The 26,268-nt window shown below is 39.9% G+C and overlaps 1 protein-coding gene across 3 annotated transcripts; it reads left to right on the plus strand.

Annotated features, from left to right (window-relative positions):
- LOC108891881 (gamma-aminobutyric acid receptor subunit alpha-5) lies at nt 1-26,041 on the plus strand. 3 transcript variants are annotated; one of them, XM_018689221.2, is made up of 10 exons: nt 1-498; nt 1,035-1,116; nt 1,969-2,093; nt 3,305-3,372; nt 4,607-4,827; nt 10,968-11,050; nt 15,626-15,769; nt 21,788-21,940; nt 22,191-22,402; nt 23,417-26,041. In XM_018689221.2, exons 1-10 carry the CDS (start codon nt 483-485, stop codon nt 23,714-23,716), a joined length of 1,404 nt encoding a protein of 467 aa, XP_018544737.1. In that variant the 5' UTR covers nt 1-482; the 3' UTR covers nt 23,717-26,041. The 3 variants fall into 3 exon arrangements, with proteins under 3 accessions (XP_018544737.1, XP_050922000.1, XP_050922001.1); XM_051066043.1 differs by lacking the exons at nt 1-498; nt 1,035-1,116; nt 1,969-2,093 and adding an exon at nt 2,824-3,014; XM_051066044.1 differs by lacking the exons at nt 1-498; nt 1,035-1,116; nt 1,969-2,093 and adding an exon at nt 2,824-2,931.
- Nucleotides 26,042-26,268: the final 227 nt, after the last annotated feature.

The raw sequence follows: 26,268 nt of genomic DNA on the forward strand, positions 1-26,268 counted from the left end.
AGTAGGCGGTATAACAAAAGAGACCGGGGGGGGAAAAATGTGGAGTGCATTCGCTGTCCTCGCAGGCTGGCGGACAAGACCGAGGAGGCAGCCCGTGTGATGCTCCTGCTGCTGCTGCCGCTGCAACACCTCTGGAGGCGATGCAGGAGACGCGGTGCAGCAGACGCTGAAGGAGGAAGGCGGTGTAGCCTATAGGAGGAGAAGACCAGACAGACTACTACAACACCGCCTGATGGGGGACCGCTGATTGAGAGAGAAAGCGAGAAAGCGAGAGAGAGAGAGAGAGAGAGAGAGAGAGAGCAGAAGCAGCCCGTGGTGGAGAAGCTAAAGAGAAAGAGGGGAGACAACCGACAAGCACCGGGATTAGGTGACTGAGCCCGTGATCGTTCAGCTTCAACACCGCCGACGGAGACCCCCAGCATCCGGTCGCTGTTTTTTGGGGGGGTGGCAAAAAAAAGAGCCAAAAATAAACCTTGGTGGTGATGGATCTGCATTCAGGTAGCCCCCGTTTCCCCCTCTGGCTTTTGTATAATTAGACACAGCATGGCTAAACAGGAATGGGGATGGGGATCAGTTTCATGTTTTTGGTGATGGAGAGAGTGGAGAAAGGTGATGGTGGAGGAGAAGATAGGGGAAGGAGAAAGGGAAGGGGGGGGGGGGGGTTGGCCCGGTATGAATTGTAATGCGCTTGATTCAAACGCAGTAGAAGCTTTAAACAATGGGGATCATACTGCAGAAACAACTGCCTTATTTCTATTCTTTTCTTTATGATTTATGATTTACAGCAGCCTTTATAATGCTGGTAAAGACTGTGATGTAGGTGTTTCTGGATGTTTTGGAGTTGCATATTGCAGCCTCACTGAGCAGAGACTGTCCCACTGTTTGATTTAGTGATTCCTGTAATAGTCTGCCTGTGTATGCAGCGGGGTGAAGAGTTTCTTTGTTTAAGTTAGATCTCCTTTTTGACATTTTGTGATGCAAATTTCCTCTTATTTTGTTTTTGTCTTTTTCTGTATGTGGATGCAGTGTCCCAGCTCTGAACAACAAAGTGAACAGGATTTCAGTCATGGCGAGGCTCTTCCTTTCCCTCCTGCTCCTGTGTGGATGCCAAAACAGGTAAAGTAACCATATAATGTTAAACAGTTGCTGAAAACATGACAGGATGTCAAGAGGAATGCTTTTTATCTGTCGACGTAAAGCTACTTAAACTACATATCTTTGCAGTGGTAGACTTATTATGAAGAGGAAAATGTCTTAAAGTTGTCCTTTATTTAATAACATTCAATCATAAGTTTCTTTTTGAGTTGCAGTCAGCAGTGCTGTCACAGTTTTTGACTATTTCATCTGCAATTTAGTAAATGAAACTCTTGGATATTCATATATTTTTGTGCTGAGGATTCCTGCCAGCTCTGCCCTCCTTGCTGTTGATTGATCATATATCCCAGCTGCACTCTGCTACAGCACTGCTTAAGTGGCTGTCCTGCACTTAAAAAAAAAAAAAAAGAAAAAGATCTTGCCAATGCTGTCAGTAAATCACCAGAATAGTCCACTCTCATCTGACTAGATCAATGGCTTTTACAGTAGATCACATGTTCATATCAAGCTTGTAACCTTTGTGCATGTCTCTCTCCTCTGGTGCCTCTTGTGCATGAACACAGTGTTCTTGCTTAAGTGTAATTTCCCTCCACAAAGACTGCTCATCCTCACGACACAATGCCTTGCTTCATGACATATTTTAGAAGGGGAGCTCATTTGTTTGTATTTGGATCACATGTCAAAGCCTTAATTATCTCTACTGGTAGTTGTGAGCAGTACTTATGTTCAATAATTAATCACAACAAGCCTGTCCTTAATGCGGCAAGCTAATTAATCACAATAACCGTGTTGTGTTTGACGTTGTGCAGTGTAACAAACACCAAAAAAACGCTGTTTCTCCTCATTTCCTTCCTCCCTCTTCTCATCTCCTAGCCTCTGCCTGTCCTCCTCAGAGGCTCAGAAGGAGACAGCCACCAATGACAACAGCACAGTTTTCACTAGGATCCTGGACGGGCTCCTTGATGGTTACGACAACAGGCTCCGGCCGGGGCTCGGAGGTTTGCTGGGGGACACTTTTCCTTTTCTCATTTCTCATTTTAGCGATGCAAATGCAACATTCAGAGCCCTTCAATTAGAAAAACAAGAGAGTCATTTTACATTCTAATATCATAATGCCACAGTCCAGCCTTGACCGCTAACCCAAACTCTGCGAGCAGATGTGGAATTCGTGCTCATATTCAGCTAAGTTGAACGCACACATGGTTGTCAGATGCTGTGTTTCTTTCTGAAGGATAACGAACATGTGCAATCTTTTCTTGTACGCCACCATTGGAAGAAGGGGAGTATATCAATCAAGCCATCTCCAAACACAGCCTGAATTCAGTGTGCTGTGGTGTTTTATTCACGCTCCTCACCCTGGCAACAGGAGATAACCTTGAGAGCCGACAAACTGCCATTCAAAAAGAGGGATTTTTTTTTTCTTCTGAGTGGCTATTGAAATGAAAGCTTTTCATTTTTCATTTTCGCCATCCCTGACTCCTTCTCTACTTCTTTCTTTTGTGCCACCGATTTCCTTTATTCCATTCTCATGACACTGGTCCTCGTTTCACTTTGTTTCCCATGTACATACAGCACTTCTCCCATAATAGGTAGAAACAAGGCCTTTTCATGCCGAATGCCTGATGTGTCATGGCAAAAGCCTGCTCTCACATCCTGGTAACGGTTGCTACCCTTGACAAGAGAGCCTATAAATACATACCAGAAAAACATTCAGGCCTTCATTCGGCATTCAACAAGCTGCTCTCCACAGCACGACCAATCCCATCTCGCCAGGACCAAATTTATATGCATGGAGGAGATTTTGTTGGATTCGCTGGTACAAATGACAGAAATAAGGTGCTACCTTTTAAAAATCATCTTCAGAGGAAATGCATCATGAAAGAAATTCACAGAGATGGACAAATACTGAGAGAACACTGGTTTGTCTGGGTTTTAAATGGCAGTTTCTCTATGTCACAGTTATGAGCAACCAGTATTTTCTTTATAGTGTCATATTTGTTTTAACAGAGTTTTAACAGCGATTTTACATATGGAAGAATGTCCCAAATACGAGGAGAGGATACAAACTCGCAGAAAATATCTAAGATAAAAATAGCCAATTTCTTTCCTGTATTGCTCCAGTTACAATTTACAAAGATTATAATGCTTTTCATTGCTTTTCTTTGACCTCCCCACACCTCATACATTCTTAACTGTGCTCTTTCAACAGAGAATGTCACTGAGATCACGACAAATATTTTTGTCACCAGCTTTGGCCCGGTGTCTGACACGGAGATGGTGAGTTCATCTGCTGTAAACATTATAGATACACAGACGGAGATTGACTAAGCTGGACAAACACACACATACACGTCTCCAAAGCCCATCCAGACTATTGTTGGTATTTTTAGATTGAAAACATATATTTACATTTCATGAGACTCCCTGGAAATACATTCATGTCCTAGTTGTGTCTTTGAAGATTGGCTCTTTTTGGCTACTTGTAAATGAAATGAATGTGGATGACTTCAACTTTTACGATTTAATGCAATGTGGCTGGGCCATTCCAACTTGTTCCAAATGATTCATCTCTTCATTAGTTTCTTATGAACTATAAGGTTCCACCTGGATAGCAAAATGCATTAACTCTCCTCTTTCATTAAATCTTCTATTACGCCCTGCCATTTCCCTGGCACACTTTGAAACAGCAGTGATCAAACTTGCCACTTTCCTATAACTGACTTGAAAAAAAAGGTATTGACAGAGGAGCATGATTGATTAATGAAATGTGGCAAGAGACTTGAATTGTTCTGCAGTCCATAAAAGCGCATATGTCAGTCTCCTAACGGCACTATTATTCTGTGGGATGGAGTATAGTATTTGTTTCTTGTTCATTTGTTTTTTGTGTGAGTCGATATTTCACACACCAGCAAGTTTATGATGGATTTCTACACCGCAGTGTTTAATCACCATATCTGTAAGATCTTATGAAGGCATAAAGACGAAACTGCTGTAGTGGTAAGCACATTGTTTGACCATTTTGTGCTGATTGGCAGTCGACTGTAAAGAAGTTAAATTAGCTTTTCTTTCTCAATGCACTTATTCTCTCTGTAACTCTATCTAAGCCTTTAAAGCCCCATTAGGAAACAATTTTGTGTAGAAGTATGACAATCTTATGAAGCTAGGACAGAAAATTATGCCGCATTGGAGTCAAAAAACAGAAACTGAGACTTGACATAACTTTAAATTCTTATTTTGGGTAAATAAACACCACAGGAAGTAATGTTCTGAGGCTTAAGAGTGAAATAGACAGTCATCTCTTAAAAAAGAGCAAACACCCAATCTTCTCCATCAACATCTTTTGGTATAAACTGATCACAAGCCAGTCAGAGTAGTAAACATGAGAGCAGTTTAAAGTTTACTGGCATCACATTAAACGGCTTCTTGGCCCAAAAAGTTAGCTCTCAACTGCACAACAGGTCGTCGGTCATATTTTCTAAAACCTCAATCTGTCTTTTGCCGTTCGTCTCAGGAGTACACCATAGACGTCTTCTTCCGTCAGAGCTGGAAGGACGAGCGCCTGTGCTTCAAAGGGCCCATGGAGATGCTGCCGTTAAACAACCTGCTGGCCAGCAACATCTGGACGCCAGACACCTTTTTCCTTAACGGCAAGAAGTCTATCGCTCATAACATGACCACGCCCAACAAGCTGCTGAGGCTGAAGGATGACGGCACTTTGCTTTACACCATGAGGTTAGTCATAACGCAGATGTTCTTCGTCCTCTGGCAAACTCAGACACAGGTGTGCTCCCTTGCACTGAATAATGAACTATGGCAGATTTGCTTCACAAGAAACCTGATTACAAACCTTTTTATTGTCCAAGGTTGGTGATACTTGACAATTTAGAGATGTCATTAATTTGTAGTCTCTGGAAAGTACACTTGTTTGCTCAGTACTGGGGTTGAAGGTGCAGTGATTCTATGCAAGAATTGATTCTTAAGTGAACTGAGGACATCTCCCATTGACGTATCTTACAACTTTTATGAAAGCATAACAGAAAAATGAAGAAATCAGGCAGCAAGGCCAACACAGCTTTGAAAAATACAGTGATAGAAAACCCTCAGTATGTGAGTCAGACTGCAGGAGAACAGTGACACCTAGTGGCCAATCAGGGGTACTTGCTTTATCCTAGAAAAGTCCATTTTACAGTAAGTAGTGCTTCTTTAAATTCTTGTATTCCTCCAGTTTCTTCTAATACTTTATGATTGTTGATTGCTTTCTGACACGTTGAGATATTTTCAAATATAAATAACAGAGTGATGTGTCTTTTTAAATGTACAATTTTGAGAAACACTGCAGAGGGAGATCATCCATTATGAAAAGCAGCCTCATTGTGAACTGTAGTTTTTGGCAGTGATGTTGCGGTAAATAAAGAAAAGAAATAGGCCAAGAATGAACTCCAGATGGCGTTCTCCATAAACTAAACCACCAGTATTTAAACAAAAGCACTGAACATTCTCTGCTTAAAAATTGAGGATGAGCCCTTTTAGTTGAACGTGAGTGTAAGCACCAGGACTCACTCTGACCTTTGGACCAGAGAATTAGAATAATTCTGTGCTTATCCTCAGGAGTTACTGTAGCTGCAGGACTTAAGAGTGACAGTATCACGGATGAGAGCACTCTATCTGATACCAGTCCCACCCACAGGGAGAATAATGCTGGATGGAGGGCAGATTATCCATCCTGACATATATACATATCCAAAGAAGTGCGTATTTATAGTCACCTCTTTGTCGCACACTCAAAACGCACACATGAATGCACACACACCGCGGGTGTCAAGCATGTTAATCAGTTGTAGTGACGCTGAACTTTGACCTCAAGGCTTAACGAGTGAGGGATTGCGTCAACGTGTGTGTGTGTTCCTTCCATATGTGTAATTTTATGGAAATCTATGCATACGTGTATTCATATCTGAATGCAAAGATGTATATATGAGTGTGTGAGTGTGTGCGTGTGTATAGGAGCTTGTGTCCACAATCTAAAAACAGCTCCAGATTCCCTGCCACAGTTGAAATGAAGCAGCAGTAGGTTGCTTTTAATCGTCTGATTGTTACAGTACTGTGCTTGTCATTACCAGCAGAGCTTAACCACAGGCAGCGCTGATGTTATTTGCTACATAAACACACATTGACACACATACACACACACACATAGGCCATCTGGGTACTTGCAGGTTACAGCTAACTCAACAACAGTGGATTCTCTTTATGCCCATTTGCACTACATGCCAGTTATTCTTCATACTTTTCATACCATTCACACTTGATTTTCATGGGAAAAAGGCAAATACATGCACTTGTGACAATTGTGTTCTATCTGCCTGTTCCTAGTGATGTTATTTACACTTGTGTTGGCCTTTGCTGTACTTCTGCATCACTTAATCAAACAATGTTGCCTTTCTTTTCTTAAAATCCAGCATATAAGTGGTAACCTTTCTTGTTGCCACAGCTGGGCTTGACAAAGTTAACAAAATACAGAATGATCATAAAGCTTTGGTATTACACCAAATAAGTAAATATTTAATGTCAATGAATGAACAGTATGTTGCTCTAATCAGTGACATTACTCATGTTTGACCCCACAGAGGTCTAACTCCAACTTAGAACGAACAAACTGTCATAACCCTCCAATATCAGACTATGTTGAAAGTTCTGTCACCATACACAGTTTTACACCAGAGACCCCAAATACAACTGAAATGTTTCAGTAGTTCAAAATCATACAATAAACATTTAACTGATAAAACAGTTAATTGGCAACTACAGAAATTCCAGAGTACACTGTTGGAATATTATGACATTATTCATGCATTAAATAACATATTTATAGTTTGTGAAGCTGGAGCTAATTTTAATGATTTTCTATATTATTATGTAGATTAATCTGTAGCTATATAACAAGATGGAAGATCATCATATGTTTTGTATGTAAAATCTTAATCTGACAAGTAAACTATAGCTGTCAGATAACTGTAGCAGAGTCACAATATCTCCCTCTGAATTGTAGTGGGGTAGAAGTACAAAGTGGCATAAAATAGTACCTCAGATTTGCTCTTAAGTACAGTACTTGAATAAATGTACTTAGTTACATTCCACTGCTGCTACTGCACAAATAAACCAGCGGGTTTGCACACGCACAGAAGAGTAGAAACACATACACATTTTCTCCTAGCTTACAGCACCCATGTACTGTGTAGTGTATGGACTTAGAGCACCATATGTTCACATGCCCATGGGATCTACACAAACAATGTACACTTACACTCTCAATGTGTTCATACAATCCCTTCGAACACATACTTAAAACATGTAGTAAACAGACACTGCCATCTGAGTGCACATTACAGATATTACATCCACGATCACACACCTACATACTCCCTTACATCATGTATGGGTTCCAGTGAAAGCTCCCCTCTCTTCCCTCCCCTCACTAAATGTGGCTGTGGTGCTGGCACATTTGAAAACCATTACTCTGCTGAGCAGCAGTTGCTTTTATAGAGCAAATTTCTATGCATTTGTCTCCATGGATAATTCATAAAATGCCTCTTTTCACAACACTCTGCAATCTTAATGCATACAGGCTTGATGGCGGCCCATTATAGCCAGATACCAGATAGGCTGCAATATATACAGCTTTATCAGCTGCTTGAAACCTCTACATTACCACATAGTGAGTGCATTACACTCCATTATCATTAGGCACAGTTGGGTTGCCACTCTCATTCATGTTCCTAGTGTCGCCTCTAGACTGATGAGCTGCTATCTAGACGCTGGAACATGCTATCATGCTATGAATTACTACAGGAAATCTGAAATCTTGAAAAGACATTGAATTCTGTTCTCTCAGAATGATTTCATTTACAAAGGTCTTGAATATTTTTTACTATTTGGCATTAAAAGTAATGTTAGTTATAATCTTTGATTGACTTCAATTGTTAGGAAGCTCATCAACTCACAATGAATGAGTGTTGATTTTAGGCAAAGACTTAAACAGAACTCCTCAGGCACAGCCAGCATTAACGATTAGGTGGTAATAATAATATTATCTTATTCTTTCAAAAAATGTTGAAATACTGTCACGTGACCCATGTGACTGCTCATGTCATTTCGCTGAGTGAACCTAAAGGCAAAGAAGCTACAGGCAAAATGCATCATTTGCTCCTAATAAAGTCACAGTGAAGTCATTTCACTGTGCAGCAGTTATTTGGTATCTTCATTTGAATTAACAAATTAATAATTTATTTTTTCATTGTTTAATCTTTCTATCAGTTTTCTGCCCCCTGGCCCCCCCTGTTCAATAATCCATACATGGGTCACTACTAATTGATTCATTACATTACTTGGAATTATTATTACATACAGTACTGACAAAAATGTGATATAAGCATCAATAATCTTCTGTGAATTACATTCTGTGTTTAAAAGTCTTAGATTTAATTTGTTGAACACTGCAGAAACGCTGTATCACAACTGCTCCTTATTTAACCTCATTTTGTGCAGCGGATAACCCCAACTCCCATGAAACTGACTGTATGTAATACAAGTTGGGCGATTTCAGAAGAACGGTGCTTGTTAGGGTGAAAAGACAGATGGTGCAGCATGGTGGCTCAGTGGTTAATACAGCACAAAGCTCCTGGACTCAAGACTCAGCCCTTTCTGTTTCGTTGTGTCGTCCAAGTTTTTGACTTTTCTGCAAGGTCAGGCGAATTGAAAACTTTAGATTTCCCATAGGTGTGGCGGCCTGTATGCCGGACTGTTTCTCGGCTTTCACCACTGTGATGTACTGTTTTCCACTCAGTAGACTAACAGAATCATGGGAATTATTCTAATCTGCTAGTTCACCCCAAAATTTAAATTAGAACTGCAATAGGATACACAGATTCTAACTCCAAAGAGACTGATTTAGGTTTCTGGCCTAAAACAGCAGCTATCTTTGCAGGCATTCCTCCTAATGGGGCAAGGCCACATGAATAATTAGAACATGGTATAACAGCCAACAGCCATGTTCTCATTTATTTATCCAACAGACACTCTTTCCTGTCCTCCATACAAAGTCCTTCAGCTGTTTTCAACACAATAATGCAATTGGATAATCCTGCGCTGATGTGGAAAGCAAGCTGAGCCCCAAAACAGTCATCCCTATAGGGTCTTATCCCATTTTATTATGCTTCGACGTTTGTTATGATATAATTGGGAACCCTCCTGCTGTAGATACATACTTTACGTGCAGGAGGTTTTAGAGCATAAAAAACATGTCCCAAGTGGATTTTGCCCCATCTTGACAACACAGTTGTCATTAAGATTACAATGAGAAAAATCATTTACCTTATTCTGTAACTAATGCTGAGGTTGCTCATATGCCTGGGTGGTTAAAACAAAGATCCAAACCCCATGCAGGAGAAGCTTTAATGCAATGAATGTATGTTTTGGTGCACTGGTTTCCACACCACTTAATTTTCCTTAATGCAGTCCATTAAGTTCAGTGAATACACATCATCATATCACTGCTACTACTATTTATCATCATGCAAGGAGCAAGAATACCCAGAGGGATCTGATTCAATCTAGGGCAGATAGCTAAAAAAAAAAAGAATGATTGTGATCTGTGTATGCTTGAGTTAATGCTGTGGTTCTTTTAGGGCACTGAGAGGCAGCAACATGGGGACTAAAATGATAACACCATGTCTTAAATGATTGTGAATGAGTAATGGAATGCAAATAAGGTTCATTAGAAGATAAAGGTTTAAGATTATGACTGGGAAGAACAAAAAGAAAAGGGACATGTTCCAAGGCTCATTTGGAAAAATGAAATGATGAACACAGTAACTCTGTGACCACCAGGTGGCAGTATTGCCACTGTAATGCTAGTGTTGCTGATGGAGAGAAATGCAGCACTTGCAGGTGTTATGCATGAAACTGTACCACGGTTTTACTGTAATGAGAGGAAAATATCATGGTAGCACTTTCTGATATGGTGCTATATACAGTACAAGGGGATTATAAGTTGTAATCAGTGGTTAATAAATCTTTTACAAATGCTTCAGCCATGAAGCATTGTTCTTTCTACAGTTGGACTACATTAAGTTTTACACATATCAACAGCTCATCAAACTATATAAAAATAGTTAAGTCTGCAGCTGTAAATGTTAATAATCTGTTAATAAATAGATTTTGGTCCACATGTCCTGCAGCCCTTTTCCAGAGGATAAGGTCAGCAGTACACTGGAGGGCTCTAAAGGGGTTAAAAAACAAGTGTGAAGCTAGAGGAGAATTTTCCACAACCTGGCAACCAAAAAAATGTTCTTATTAATGGCTTACAACTGATCTAGAAAGCCAACAATGTCATAAACTACAGAATATCCTGAAGTGGTACCAATATGAATAACACAGTTTCCTTGTAATTCTAAATCAGTCGACGAAAGCAAAGTAATAATCTGAACTCTAATGCATGTTTTTTGTATGTTAATGTATGTAGGTATTTTATAAATGACCTCCATTATGTCTTTTTTTTCTGCATTATATCCTTTTAGAGGAGCTTTAATAGTTCTTTAATAGTCCTAATTGTTTTTTCTACCCTGTAATTTTAGTGAACCAGCAATTGTAGCTGTCCCTGTAATTGTACGATACCCTGAATAAGAGGTCTACAGTATATGCTCATTTAAATGCTTAAAGGTTAAATAGAAGGTGAAAAGAAACTAAATTCAAAATAAGATACTAACATAAATTGCACATTCCCATGTTGCTCATCTCGCAATGTGTTAATTACTACATCTAAAAGCAAATAACTGTTGAAAGGTTAATGGATATTATTGTATATTTTGTCTTAGACTGACCATATCAGCAGAATGCCCCATGCAGCTGGAGGATTTCCCCATGGACGCACACGCCTGCCCTCTCAAGTTTGGCAGCTGTGAGTAAAATCATGTCTATTTCTGTATTTATTTTGCTTCTTTACTATATACTAATCCCAGCCTGTAGTTGTTTTCACTCCAATGTCATAGAAAAATTTAATCTAGATTTAGAGAACAATAACAGCTTATATTTTATCAATGTTGGGTAATTAATGCATTTCCTCTGTGGCAGCCATTATCTGGGACTGCTGAGTCTGCTACATCAAATTCATGATTGTCGAGACTGTGCAGCTTTTACTGAACAGCGACCACTGTCATCACCAGTTTTTCTTTGTAAGAGGGAAATGTGTTATTTCTTCTCTCAAAAGTTACACAGTCTCACTTTAACTTGTTTTTAATCACAAAAACTGTTCCAGGAAATAACATATAAGTTGACACATGTACAGTCACTGGCAGTAAAAGGAAGATGGCTAGAGGATTCTTCTCAAGCAAGACCTAAACTGTATCCAGACTGTGATCCTAAATAACAGTAGCATGTTATAGTATGCTTTACTTTATGGTCCTCCCTCGCAACAAGTATTAAAAACTTAGGAAGAGATAGAGAGGAAAGAAGAGAAGATTACTGCATGTTCCCTAAGACATAATTAGGCCAATGATCGGAAGGGTTTTCCCCAATGCCTTCTTAACAGGAGAGCTTGTCTGTGTGTCCTATCAATGAGGACATGTATAGAAACTTGAGTGGCCCTGGGTGTATTTAAAGACAGATCTGGCCAAATGCCACACCTTGGAGCCTCTTGGGCTAAAGGGATGAGGCTCTTATCCCCAGATTTCTGCGAGTCGTGGTCCACCCACACTCACCATGTAAGAGAAGCACTTTTGACTGCAATCCAATTATGGTGTAAGGAGCTGCTGGGCCTTCCTATGGCAAACTCTAACCTCATCGCTGCAGTGAAATGCCCTGCAGGTGAATGGTGTAAGTGTATAATAGGAATAATGTGTTGATGGCGACACTGCATCGACACATAGTAGGAATAATGTATTGATGGCAGTCCTCTTTTTTTTACAAGGTGGAGTGTCCTAATATGTAGAACATTTTTGCTTCCCTTGTTTTTTCCTGCAGCTCTGACCTCTTTGTCTGACCTGACCACCTCCTGATTTAGTTTTTGACCTCAGGGGGCCTCAACGCTAACACATGCTAAACCTATTTCACAGTGCTGGACGTCCACTATCATGGAAAGGATACAAAAGATGCAATGTAATGAAAAATGGACAAAATCTATTCCCCAAGAAAAAAAAGCCACCTAGTCTCCACCTGCTAAGTAAACTTTATCATTATTATTTACGGTCCATGGTGTGCAATTAAATATATCTCTGTTCTGCCAGGTGTCTGTCTTGCCATTATTATATACATATTTGAATTATAGAAAAATCAATTCATTATTTTAGAGATTTAAGTTTGTGATTTAAAGGTAGCTTAACCACACCAAACTAATACCAGCTCCATTAGAGCCCATGCTGTAATGGCAGTTATAATAATAATAAAAATAAACTTACCAAGATTTTGTTTCATAGATATTTTTCAATTATAGACACAGCTATGACTCCAAAATATAATATAAATAAAATATGAGCATTTTTGGCTTTATAGGGCAGAATGAGTTGCTGAAATTTTAAACCAATACTAGTCATTTGATTGAAAGAGCATGTTGTACAGAATAAGCGCAGTCCCAAGCCACATTTATGAAGGTCAAAATGAAGTATACATTAATACACCATCTTCTGTAGCTCCTTATATCCACCCAGTGGTGACAGAATAGTGATTTATTGTGCAATTAAAGCAGGAGAGTCCACTCTAAAGTTGGCCTAGGTAAAGGGCAACTAATCCCTTATTCTGGCCCACAGTACCTGTGTCTTTATTTAGCTGCTGGTCCTCAGCCATACAGTTCTAAAATATAAACTGAGGAGTTAGAGTAATACTCTATAGTATTCAGTTAATGTTGAGCCCAGTGGTATGTAACATTTAATTTAAGATGCAATCCCTTTTCTTAGACAAACCAAATGGTAGCTAAAAGTGCTGCACTTTCTTATTTTACCACACATCTTTGGGAGTTAGAAACATTAGAAACTAGCTGAGCTAAGTTGAACCACGACGTGCAGTGACTAACAAATTTTCAGAGGCTCAGCAGTGAGAGTCAGAGTTGTTGGTGCATCAGACACAAAACAGTAAAACTCTGATGAACATTCAAACAGTGACAACTGTGACAATCACATAAAATTTGCATCAGTAAAAGACCACAGGTTGAAACAAACTCATACAGACAGAGGAACAGTTGCTAAAGAAAACTACTCCCTCAGAAATTACCATATGATGATGATTACCATAATCGACAGCTCTGTGAAAAAAAGCTGGTGTTCATGGCGAGGCGGGTGACTAGAAACAGTTTGTTTCCCCGAATCAGCGCATAAAAATGCAGATGATGGTGTGAGGTACGCAAAACCTGGTCCCCTGAGCAGTAGGAAAACAATAAACTATGGTCTAATGAGTCATGTCTCTGCCTGACTGCCTTCAACCCACAATGATCCCACTGAACATATGTAGTGAATCACTCACTGATTGCTCCTCTTCTTGCAGCCTTTCATATTGTAAGATCTGAATGTCTGAATTACTTCTGCAACCCCATTCACCAGATCTGAACATCAGTGAACCTTCAGGATAAGGACATTTTCTCTTTAATAACAGTCTAACATCAGCTCAGGGGATCAAAGGGAGGACTGAAGCTGCTTTAAAACCAAAAGATGAACCAAATTCTTGTTGAATCCTTTGTGTACAGATATTGTGAATTTGTCTGCCATCTGCAAATTTTCAAACAGTATATTCCACTATCAATGTTACATCAGAAAAAGCTTGTATAATTAGGACTAACTGGTGTGTTTAAGGAATGTAACGCTATCTTGGATCTCCATCTTTTAAAATTCCAGACAGCTTCACTCAAAGTGCAAAGACCTACTTTATAGTAAGTGATGAGTTTGACTGAGTTGCAGCTCCCTTGGCCTCATACACAAGGCGGAAGCAGCAAAGCATTAAGTGTGAACTGTTGAAAAGTTGGCACAGGTACACCGTCTCGCCTGCCAAAGTCTTTAGCTCTTCCTCTGCATAATGAAATTCACCAATAATCCCTTATTCCAATCTAACTACCCTCCAATTAAGGTCCTGGCCTTTGGCCTGATAGTGCCCAAATTTAAACACCATGTATATTGTACACCAGTGTTCAGCTGCCAAGTGAGCACTCAGAATGGAAATACTCAAGTTAAGATGTTATCTGCTGGCCAGAAATAAACAATGCCATCCCTGTTACACAAGGCCAAGCCAGGGGTTTAATCAGTGTTTGTAACAGTCAGCGAAATAAGAAGTCAAAATATTTCAAAGCATTTTTGGCTTCTCCCGTGTTCTGTTTAGATATTTAATGCACATAAACATCTACTTCACACCTCCAAAAATTTCCAGCTGAGGAAACAACACTTGGCTGTGCAAATGTCACTGTGCGTACACTGAAGTGTTTTTCTCTTAAACTCCTAAAAGTAGCGCTTGTCAGTGCAGAAGAAATTACAGCTACTTTATATCCACAGAATTAAACTGTAGCCTTTAGAGAATATCCAAATTAAAAAATATCAAATGAAATTGCGCATCTACCAGAAGTGGGCTGACGCAGCCCTCCTCTCTCATTATTTTTCCTCTCAGTTAATTTCTTTTCCCATTTTCCCCGCAGCCTGTCTGTTTTTCAAATCCTAATATGGTTTTTAAAGATCTTCATCAGTATTTTTCCAAATCTAATGTAAGTTGACATGATCACAAATAGCTTTTCAGTGCCTGCTTCCTCCTTGTTCTCATCCTTAAAGTTTGAGCTAACTTTACTTGTAAATATGTCAAAACACCTTGATACGAGGATGCTTTGGAAACAGGTGACAATAATCCCAATCAACAGTGAATAAATGACATAAATTATCATCTTTTTTCCTAAATAGTGCACTTGGATTGCATGTCACAGATACAGACAACAAACACACTATTCAAGATTTAAAAAATCCAGAGAGATTTTCTCCTTATGCGTGTTACAATTTTCATCTCTCTATATTTCAGTCCTCACAAGAGAGCAGATAGATCGATGTCCAGCGCTTGCACAGGATACAACATGAATAAATGAAATAGCAGCCTCAGAGTTTGTGTTGAGATTTTCATCTCAAGTGTGATGCAACACATTATGGTTAATCTGACTCAGTCTGGTTTGCTGCTGACAGTGGAGCTCACCTCTGACCCAGAAGTGTGGTTTAAACAAACATACACTCAAATATTCACCCACACACACACAAACAGGCACGCAAAGCAAAAATCTGTTTTTGGCCTCGAGCCTGCGGTCTCATCAAAAAGTGCTAGAAAGACTCAGCATCAGCATTCACTCAAATACACACTCTAGCACATGGGCAGCTACACATACTATGATTGACTGCCTTTATAATATGTTACTAACCTACTGTGGTAAAAACAAAACTGTTTTTGGGATGTTCTTATGTAAAAAATAAACATGCTGAATTCTAAATTCACAAATTAATTTCAGTCAACCCCCCCCCTCTCTCAGATGCCTATCCAGTATCAGAGGTGGTCTACACTTGGACTCAGGGAGCTGCTAAGTCTGTGGTGGTGGCAGAGGACGGCTCCAGGCTCAACCAGTACCACCTTATTGGGCAAACTGCTGGCACGGAGAACATACACACAAGCAGAGGTGAGTGCGTTTCTGAGTGTATGTGTGTATATACACAGGTAAAGAACCCGCTTGAATGTATAAAAAAAGAAAAGAGAAATGCAGGTCTACAACTAATTTAAAGAGAGGAAGTGAAAATCCAATTGTAATAGTGGTGTTGAAATTGTAGTAATAGTAATGTAGATGCTGTGGTTGTGGTAGTAGTAGTAGTAAAGTACATCAGGTGGAAATCTTTTGATCATTTCAAAAGCAAGAGATGCAAGATGATACAAGAAAAATGAAGAATATGTAACAAGTACCAGTGACAGAATTATAATTCCAACATACAGCTACTGTATGACATAAACTGCAGCATACATAGTAGAAATATACCCATGTAAAAGACTAAACGATACACACTGTGAAGGCAGGTATAGGGGAGGACAGTATGGACTGTGAATACAAGCATCAAGCTCATATGGATTCATTTAATGAAGTGGGTCAGTCAGTATTGTCTGATCCAAGCATTATTAGCTTTCAAGTTATTTTATTTTGAAATCTAAGAAAGAGACAAGGTAGAGGTGTAGAAAAGTAATTCAATATATATTCTATATATTAGAAAATATATAGAATAAAGTCTTATCTTCTAACCTTTTTAAATATAATATGATTCACATTCTGTATATAAAACATTAAGATATAATTCTAGGATCACTTTGCATTTTTAAATATTCTTATACACAACACTGCACTGATTTTCACTGTGTTTGATTGACTTCACCGACTCACTCATCAAATCACTTTTACTGTATCATCCCACAGCCATCTCACTGACAATAGGTTCCTCCCAGCAAGTAACAGGTTTACAAGGCAAAGACAGAGTCACAACAGATTCCTGTTAATTTAAAAAAGGCTGACTCAGCTGCTGCACAACAGGGCCCTATTTGTTGCTTTTACAACCTCTCATTTTTTAATTAACTGAAGGAACCTCAAGCAGAAAGATCCAGACCCTGTCAAAAGTATGCCTGGTGCACTGACAGTTATCCTTATTTTACTTAACCTTCTTCACTTTTCTTGTGTACCTCTTTCATGATTAATTTCTTACTTTATGTGATGCATGATAAGTGTAATACCAAATAACGGGATGTAAGTAATTCTAGATTAGAAAAGATAAACGCTGTGAGGAGAGATGGGCGTGCGAGGCCGAGAGTAAATGTGGGAAACATTATCAGGAGATCAGAGTCAATGAGTGAGGGCTAGTGGAGGAGAGTAGCCTATCCCTCACACAACCAGCTGTCTACAGGCCCGGACAGCCCTGTCAAACAACACTTATCCCTGCATGAGCTCATGCGCGCGCGCACATACACAAACACACACACATAGAGCTAGAGAGACCTGAGACCTAGGGTTAATCCTCCCCCATCCAACCACCCATCAGCTTTTGCATAAGAAGATGACATCACAGATCAGAGAGGGATTGGTTGGTTGGCGGTCTCTGAGTGTATCTGTGTGTTTGTGGGTATGTACTCTTATACATTTATCTACGTGAGTACAGCTGTCCTCATAATGATGGTAAAAATCCTACAAAGCGAGGGCTTTTTTATGGTATGCACAATGACCTGGTTAAATCAGGGTTATTTCTGGGCTGTGAGATAGGTTTAAGGCTGGTATTAAAGTAAGACATTCATTTCACAGGATACGATAGAGTCCTAATTGAAAACTAAAGTTTAAAAATTTGAAATTTGTTTCACTGAAATTTTAATTTGGGTCCTCACAAAGATAGAAGAAATGTGTGTGTCTGTTTGTGTGTTGGAATTGGACAGCCTTGCTCTGACACGTGGGTGGGGTGGGTGGGGTGGGGGCGTTGAAAGGCATCTGCTTAATACTCTTATGTAAAACGGAACTGTATTACACTTCCCTCCAGTTTCTAGTAGAATCATTATTAAAAGTGTGGATTTCCCCTGTTTTTTATTCACGCACCACAACAGAAACCTTGCCTTGACTTAGTGGTTTAGGTGGAGGGTTAAAGGGTTCGTTGGTTGGCTGCCTGGCTTGGAGGCAGAATTGCTGGTTCACTGGCTGGGTGGTTGATCAGGTGGCTTGTTGACAGGTTTTGCATGAATCTTGTTAAGACTATACTGAAAATTAAAGCGGAAGGTTTTATTGTAAACAAAAACAGTTATGTTTACCCACTAAAATGCGCAGTGTGTATCCTGACAACTTGCGTGCTTCCCCGTCATGCATTGTTGACATCAATGTTTGCTAGCTAGCAGTCCTTTTCTTCCCTGCCTTTGTTGGCCCTTTGCTCTGCTTCTTTGTGTATTATCGTTACCAATTAGTGAAATAGCTGATCACTGAAACTGGTGCACATGAATTTTTGTGCACAATCAAAACAAAACACGGACAAACACCTGCTTGTGAAAACAATGCTACTTAGCACTAGTAGTGACTGAAAACTGCACAAGGTACCTTTTAAAACGGAATGTTTTCCCTTCATTTTTCTTTGTAATCAGCATCTTTCTTGTCTTTCTTGCCCAGTACCATTGAAAACATTATATTTAGGCATAGTATTCTGCATTTTGTTCAATTAATTAAATACTAAGGCCACATCACTCTGCCATATCTGGCCTCCTTTGATATTGTTTAATGACACCAACTACTACTTCCTGTGCATATGGGTGATCAGGCAAAGACGAGGCATAAATAATATTTTATCTTGAATACTATTTTGTATTTCTGTCCAGAAATAAATCATTATCTGTGATTTATTTCAACATTTAATCAATTCAAGGTCATGTTCTATGTATTAATAGGCCTGTGTCTGACAGTTTACTTAACATTACCTTGTTTGCCCTAACTTATCAAACTGCCATCCTGGTGTTCTCACTATTACAACAAAATGTTAAACGATATCTAAGAATTCCATTTAGCCAAAGGACTAAAGGCAGAAAATCATCATTCATGCAGCTCAAAGCTTCTGTCTGGAAACTGTCATCAAATCATTGGTGGAGATGGCTGATGAGTCTGAGCTCAGGAGTCACATTCAGTCCAGTAGGTTAATTTACTTCCTGTGTGTCTTTGACTTTCTTGCTAATGACTTTCACACACCAAATATGACACTTTCAGATGTGCCAGAACAGCGCTATGTGTTTTGATCTTAGTCTTACATATTAAAAAATCATCTTGGATGCAGACGACAGGAGTTACTGGAGGTGTAATAACAGATGTGAAAATAGATTCCACTTTTATCTTTTTGTGTCTAGCTGTAGAAGTAATTTTTACAACTTTAGCAGCAACTTCTGGCAGCTGTCTTGGTTACACATCCCTGCAACATGACTATATATGATAAATTATATTGTGTATATACAAGCCTGAGGAGATTCTTGCTCTCTCATTTTAATAATGTAACGTGTATCCTAGACATCGACCATGGCTGGGCTTTCCAAAAATAATGTTATATATTCAGGACAATAAATGCAACCAAAATAGGTGCATTTGGAGTGAAGGCCGGGAGATTTATCTTTGCTCTGATAAAAGGTGAGACGGAGGCGAGCTGTCACCTGGAGGCAACTCTTGTTTTCCTGCCTGATTAAAAGAAGTCTGACAGTCAACCACCGTTTTATTGGGTCTAGACAAAGTAATGAAGCACTTGTAAAACCTGAAATTCAAAACAGCAGTTAATTAATGATTGTCTGGCCTTTCTTGTGTTGTTACTCTTAGCAGTAACAACTAGTCTCCTAGCTCTGGATGCATGGCCTCAACAGAAACAGTGGACATCCATGCCTCTTCCTTGGATCAAATTTGTATAGATACTGGTTGATAACGAACATACATCTTGAAACCTCATGTATGGAGTTCCATAGCGCATTAAATGAGATAGTTATGATGTTGTGATATAATCTTCGAAATACTCCCATTTGAAGACATGGAGGAGGAGATTAGTCCACACGTTTTTCTTGGCATCTTTAAGGACATGACTTCTGTCTCAGACAGCAGGATCTTTCCTAAAATAACTCCCTGACTCTAAAAGTAGATAAGGTGCACAGTTCTATCCACTCTTTGACTTGTACGACTTGTAAACAATGGTATGCCTTGGAATATAGTTTTTTAAAATCATCTTTGCAAATCACCAGAGATAAGTCACTTCCAGAGGATAATCACTCGTGGACTTTCTGAAGTCAATAAGAGACAGTCAAAAGGCAAAAACTATCTTTTTTTTGTACTCACCAGTTGACCAGCATGGCGGCATTATTCCCTGATATAAATGGAAGTTCCCCTCGGACGTCGCGAAATACAAATCCTTGGGAGAAAAGCAGTAAGATCCACCAGGGGAACATGTTCCTCCTCATTCCTCTGCCCCCAGTCCTGTCGGGATCCATGCATCAAGGGCAAAGGTGACCCTGGGGTGTCCCAGGATGGCAGCGCTCGGATGTGTCCGGATGTTTCCGACAGCGGTAGAAGTCAACAGGGTAGCTGTGAGCCAGACGGCCTGGAGTCATGAGGGCGTCAGAGGGCCCAGGTGATGGGGTCGCAGTGAGAACTAGTGGTGCTGGGGATCTCCTGATCGAGGCATGGCAGTGGCAGGTCTTGTGGTGTTGGATCTCAGCGGGGAGCGCCTGCAAAATAAACAAATTTACCTCACTTTCAGGCTGCTGTCAGTTGATGCCAACAATGCATTTTCTTCTTCCCTTTGCGTGCCAGCCTGTCCCATCAAGAATCTCTGATCATTATTCCACAAACAGCTGCCAAACAACAGAAAAACAACGTAAAAAGGAAATGAAAGAAAATGTCCACACGGTTACCCCCCCTCCATCCCACCAGTGATTAGCAGCAGTGACAGGAGTGTCCCTCTCTGTGGCTTAGAGTGTGTGCTGAGGTGTGTGTGTGTGTGTGTATGTGTGGTGGCTTGTCAGCAGTCAGAAATCATGCTTCATGTGTGTTCCAGTGTGTCTATGTGTGCGTGTCGGCGCCTGGATTGGCAGGGGTGGAGTAGGCGGGGCGTAAAGCTTGTGAGGATCCCAGGACAGGAAGCCTCACTCACCCCACCCTCACCCCTCCTTCTCCCTCCCCTCCCTTTACTCCCTCTCTTTCTCTCACTGATGGCAGGATGCAGATTGTAACCAGGGATTAGGGAGGTTCAGAAATCCGATTTTGCCTGGAGAAAGCCTCGTGTATTACTCTGAGTGTGTATGTGTGTGTGTGTGTGTGTGAGAGAGAGAGAGAGGAGAGAGAGAGAGAGAGAGAGAGAGAGAGAGAGAGAGAGAGAGAGAGCTTGTGTACATGTGCTCTAGTGTGTGGAATATAGTCATTGGATTTTTCATAGTTTACCAGCGCCTGCAGTTGCAAACTGCTGCTGGCGAGAGGATTTTTTAAAGCCTCAAATGCAATCTTCAGTTGTTTAACTGAATATTGTGTCCCCTCTCTTTCTATCTCTCTGTCCCTACACTTTCTCTGTCTCTGGATTTACCTCCAACTGCCGTCGCCCCATTGTTGAAACCCAGACATTAACTGCATAATAACCTATTGTCATGTTCTTGCAATAATTAATACTGCTTCGTGCTCGTTTTTCAGTTTAATAATGGATTTTGCCGTTACGTTCAACTGAATATGAAATGTTCTCTTTATCCTGGCCTCATTTTTTAACTGTTCCACCTCCGCTTCTTTCCATTCTGCCGTTTCCAACACCTCTGATTATTCCATTACTGAAATGGCAGGAAGGAGGAGAGGTACATTAGCTGGGGGAGAAGCGTGAGAAGAGTTTATGGGCACTTTTGTGCCTGTTTTATTCAGTGATTGAATACCATCAGGCAATTAGACTGTCTGATAAGTTTTCGGTCATAAAAAGTAAGCCTGTAATGATTTTGTTGTGCTGTGTGGTAAACCTGATATCTTTTGTGCTATAAGGAGGTCAAATCATACATCAATAATCACTCTATGTACAAACAATATTTACCCTAGTGTGGTTCGGTTTAAAGCAGATATCACCATCATTAGGAAATATACCTTGTTTATTGTCTCTGTCTAACATTATATCCTTTTTATTTCCTTGTCTCCCCTCAGGACAATATACAGTGATGATGGCCCACTTTTACCTGAAGAGGAAGATTGGATATTTTGTCATCCAGACATATATGCCCTGTTTCATGACTGTAATCCTGTCCCAGGTGTCATTTTGGCTAAACAGAGAATCAGTTCCTGCGAGGACTGTCTTTGGTGAGTGAAGCTGTTTATTTACTCTCTTTTTTAAAAAAAACTTTTTATTTATCTGTGTAATATTCCTGTCATGCACATTCACACCAGGGAGAATAATAACATATGCCCACTGAGCAGCAGCACTGCAGTAGCTGGTGGTGAAGAGTTATTAAAGCGCCCACTTTTGTAGGGTGAGGGCAGACTGTTGCTTGTTTCCAGACAGCTTGTAAAAACTCAATTTCAACTTGCCGTGGCCTTTGTTTGCACCCAGGGGTGACCACTGTGCTGACCATGACCACCCTCAGCATCAGTGCCAGGAACTCGCTCCCTAAAGTGGCCTACGCTACAGCCATGGACTGGTTCATTGCCGTCTGCTACGCTTTCGTCTTTTCTGCCCTCATTGAGTTTGCCACAGTGAACTACTTCACCAAGAGGAGCTGGGCCTGGGATGGCAAGAAGGCTTTGGAAGCACAGCACCCTAAGGTACAACTTGTGGACACAAAGTTACATATTTAATAGGCACAAAACATCAAACCATTTTCCACAGGATACTGTGCTTTCTACCTTTCAAACGATGTTGAACTTGGTTAAAATAGGTCATCATTTACAGATAATAATTTCATCACCTTTACTTTTCAGTGCTTACATTATCATTTCATGGTGATGCAGTTGTCTGCGGGGACTGTTTTTGTTTCTGGTGGTGTGTTTGAGAAAATCATCTGTAGAATGTAAGCAAGCACAGATGTCTTGAAAGGAGTAATGTGAATTTAGCAGTTTCTTGTATTTAAGACGTTAGTTTGACAAACGAAAACTGGCAATGAGCAGCATTGTGAAATTGGCTAAATCATGAAAAAAAAAAACATTATAAAAATGGCAAATATACTTATTAAAGACTGGAAGCAGTCAGTGAGAGTGGTATTAATCTTCTTGTCTAACAAAAGAACAAATATGTGTATTTCCATTCACGTCTATTTTATTTCTTGAAGGAGCCTCTTTAGTATCCATGTTAAAGTGGTATTTCTAAATGGCAGATATGTTAAAGCCAGTTTTCAATGTGTGATTCACACTGAAAACTATGTAAAAGAAAGTTGTGTTTTGGATTCCAGATAAATTTCATCCTGAGGATGGATACTGATACGACTTCACAGTATTGATTATCATACAGATCTTTAACTTCACCAAAGATGCCATGCATCTGTTAGGAGCTGCACATAAACATATACCTGTATATTGCAATCATCATAAATACAAATGAAAAAAGTGCCAGAACACCAGTGGGAGTCATGCTGCTACCTGTGAAATTCAATTACACAGCAGCCCACATTTTACAAGGATGTTTTCCCAGAAATGTTTTACCTCTGTAAAATCACTAATCATTCCAGACAGAATGAAACACACTGATTATCTCAGCCCAGAAACAGTGGTAATGGCAGAGCAAATAGCATCTGTAAAGGACTTGAACTAATTCACTGCTCAATGTAATCTGCCCCGCTGTAGAAACGAGACCCCATGGTGCTGTCGAAAAAGCCCAACAACGTTTGCTCGGCGGGTGTGAACTATACCCCGAACCTCACCAAGGACGTGTCCATCTCCACAATCTCCAATACAACGTCGGTGCAGCTACGAACCTCTGAGACCAAGATGGTGGACCCCAAGAAGACCTACAACAGCGTCAGCAAGATCGACAAGATGTCGCGGATAGTGTTCCCTGTCCTCTTTGGAACCTTCAACCTCGTCTACTGGGCCACGTACCTTAACAGAGAACCAGTGGTGAAAGGAGCTGTCACCTCAACGTAATCACTCTCTTTTTTCTTATTTCTTTTTGGAAACAGAGTTTGTGTAAGGAAGGAAGTTTGAGCCTGGTTGGAGAGTGGGTGGACTAAAAGGAAAGGGGTTGTTGTAAAGTCTCTGCCCTAGACAAAAAAATAAATAAAAAAGAAATATCTGCGCTTGAAGAACAAAAACAAACTATACTCAGCTATCTTATTCAAGCACTTTGAATGGATGCAAGGCTGCAACAGAATCCCTTTCCTGTTTTTCATGGCCTAAAAAACTGCTTGATCACAAACAAACTGCTTTTCAGACTATGTCGATGAGAGAGTGGGTGCTTTGCTTCTTTCTCATTATCCTGCTGCAGTTTGCATGACGCTCTCCTCAAAAGGAAACCATGAACTCCTCTTTGTCTTGAATACCGACATATATATGTCAATCACTGCTTAAAGTACGAGAGCACACTTCATTGCTACAATTCCAGGAAGGGTTTTAATTGAACTGATGTAGACATTCTGAACAAATTTAAACGCTTCATATTCTTACCATGGAGGCTTGAAATGCACTGAGCTTAGGCTATGAAAACACTGTAATACAACATGCATTTGAATTTGAAAAACTGATTTTAAAAAATGTACCTAATTCCACTCTGTGTGGAAGAAACATCTCTTGAGATTAATGCTGCAAGTGCATTAATAATTTAGTTTTATGCCTCTTTTTAAAAAACCTTTGCGATTTATTTTTCTCCTATTGCAGTGAGTGCTTGCCTATCTCTTTGTACGTCTTTACTTGGAGATTCAAAGCCTACTGCTGCAGGCCTGGTTTCCCAAAAGCATTTGCAGTTGAAGTCACAATGAAGAATTACAAAAAAAAAAAGGCTACCTGAAGGTGAAAAAATGGATTTGGAAGATCAGCAGGGGTTTCTAAATAAAGAGGCTCTTCTTCATTCATAAAAAATTAAAAAGTCGTAATTTAGGGCAGCACACCAACAAGAATATAAGAAAATCGTCTGTGGCCCACTTACACTGAGTGACTGGACAGCTGTGGATGGTGGGATCAGACAAACTTGGGATTGGATATATGTACTATAACAGAATTTTGAGTCTGGGTCACTCAGCTAGGAAACTAATATTCACAGTTGAGAGACCAGTGCACGAGTGTGTCACATACAAATCAGCAGAGTAATGCTGAGAGTTTTGAGACTGTCATTAAGTGAGATGGCAAGAGTTCACACCACAATTTAGGTGAGCATCCATGCTGCTGACATGTCCTTGGGCAAAACATTGCAACACTAACAGCTCCAGGGGCCAGTTACACAGAGACAGACTTTAACTATGGTGCAGATCAAATTAATAGACTTCAGATAGACGTCTAAATAAGTCTATACTGTAGTAAGGCTAAGTAGAACAAATTTGCCTTGAATTGTGGGTAAATGAAGACTTTTTTCAAACTTATAAACATGACTGACCTTGCAACTGTTTTGTTATTGCAGAAAATGTTTGCCTTCTGGAAGACTGCACATGTTAAAAAGATATTTTAGGGAAAGGGAAATTCAACCAAGAGAGCAACAATACAAAAATCCGCCAGTATTATAAAATCAGATGGACAAAAATTCCTCAAGAGAGAGTGAATACAGGTCAGCAAACCAACAACGTAAAGCCCTGGTCACACCGGAAAGCAAGCTCAGTAGGTCAGTTAATGGGTGATTAAGTTCATACAGTGTAGTACCATCAACCATCAAACATCTCTTTTGTGGAGCAGTTTTTCTCCAACAAAGGAGGGTTAATAAAGGTGGATGGTGCAAAACAGCTAATAAGCTGTTCTAGCTTTTTCCATTTTAGTCCCTGACTTTCTGTTCCTTCAGAGGTTAGCACTGTCAAGACGGCTTATTCATGAATCAAAAGTGCAAATTTATAGTGTAAATTTCACTAAAATTGAAACTGACACAAAAACTTTGCACAGATATACTTTGCCCATGCAAGTAAATTTCATGAGGATGGATTCATTTAGCCGCAAAATGTTGCCATTTTAAAAATTAGTGTGACCAGACCTTTAAGCTACAAAGATTTTGGGAAATTACAAGGGACTCATGTAAATAGACTTTATTTTCTCTTTGCTTTGATGCAAAAAAGGCGATATTAAGATTTTCACATTTGTGTTTTAAGCCCTTAGAAGAAAAAAAAAGCCAAAGTCTAATGGTGACTTTCAATTTTCTTAATGTTTTTGTGTACATGTGTAAGATTCTTTTCTTCTTGTTGCTTGTAGAAGAGCTTACATCTGACCAAACTTGGCTTTTAATGTTTGAATTGAATCAGATTTTTATGTATTTATTTCTACATTGACTTAATTAAACTCGAAGCAATGAGCACATGTTATGGCATTATGGCTCGAGCCCACCGTAGCACAGCATGTGTGACTTGTTGAACTATGGTGAGACATACTCAGGAACAAAAGGACCCATGCTTCCAGCGGAAGAGTTGCATCAGAGACACTGTGTCTTTAATCACATGGATTTTAAACAGTGTAATTCACTCTGTCACCTGCTGCTGAGAGCAGTGTCCCTGATAACTTTTTGGCGC

The sequence above is a fragment of the Lates calcarifer genome, linkage group LG7_2 (genome assembly GCF_001640805.2).
Source record: "Lates calcarifer isolate ASB-BC8 linkage group LG7_2, TLL_Latcal_v3, whole genome shotgun sequence".
Lineage (NCBI taxonomy): Eukaryota > Metazoa > Chordata > Actinopteri > Centropomidae > Lates > Lates calcarifer.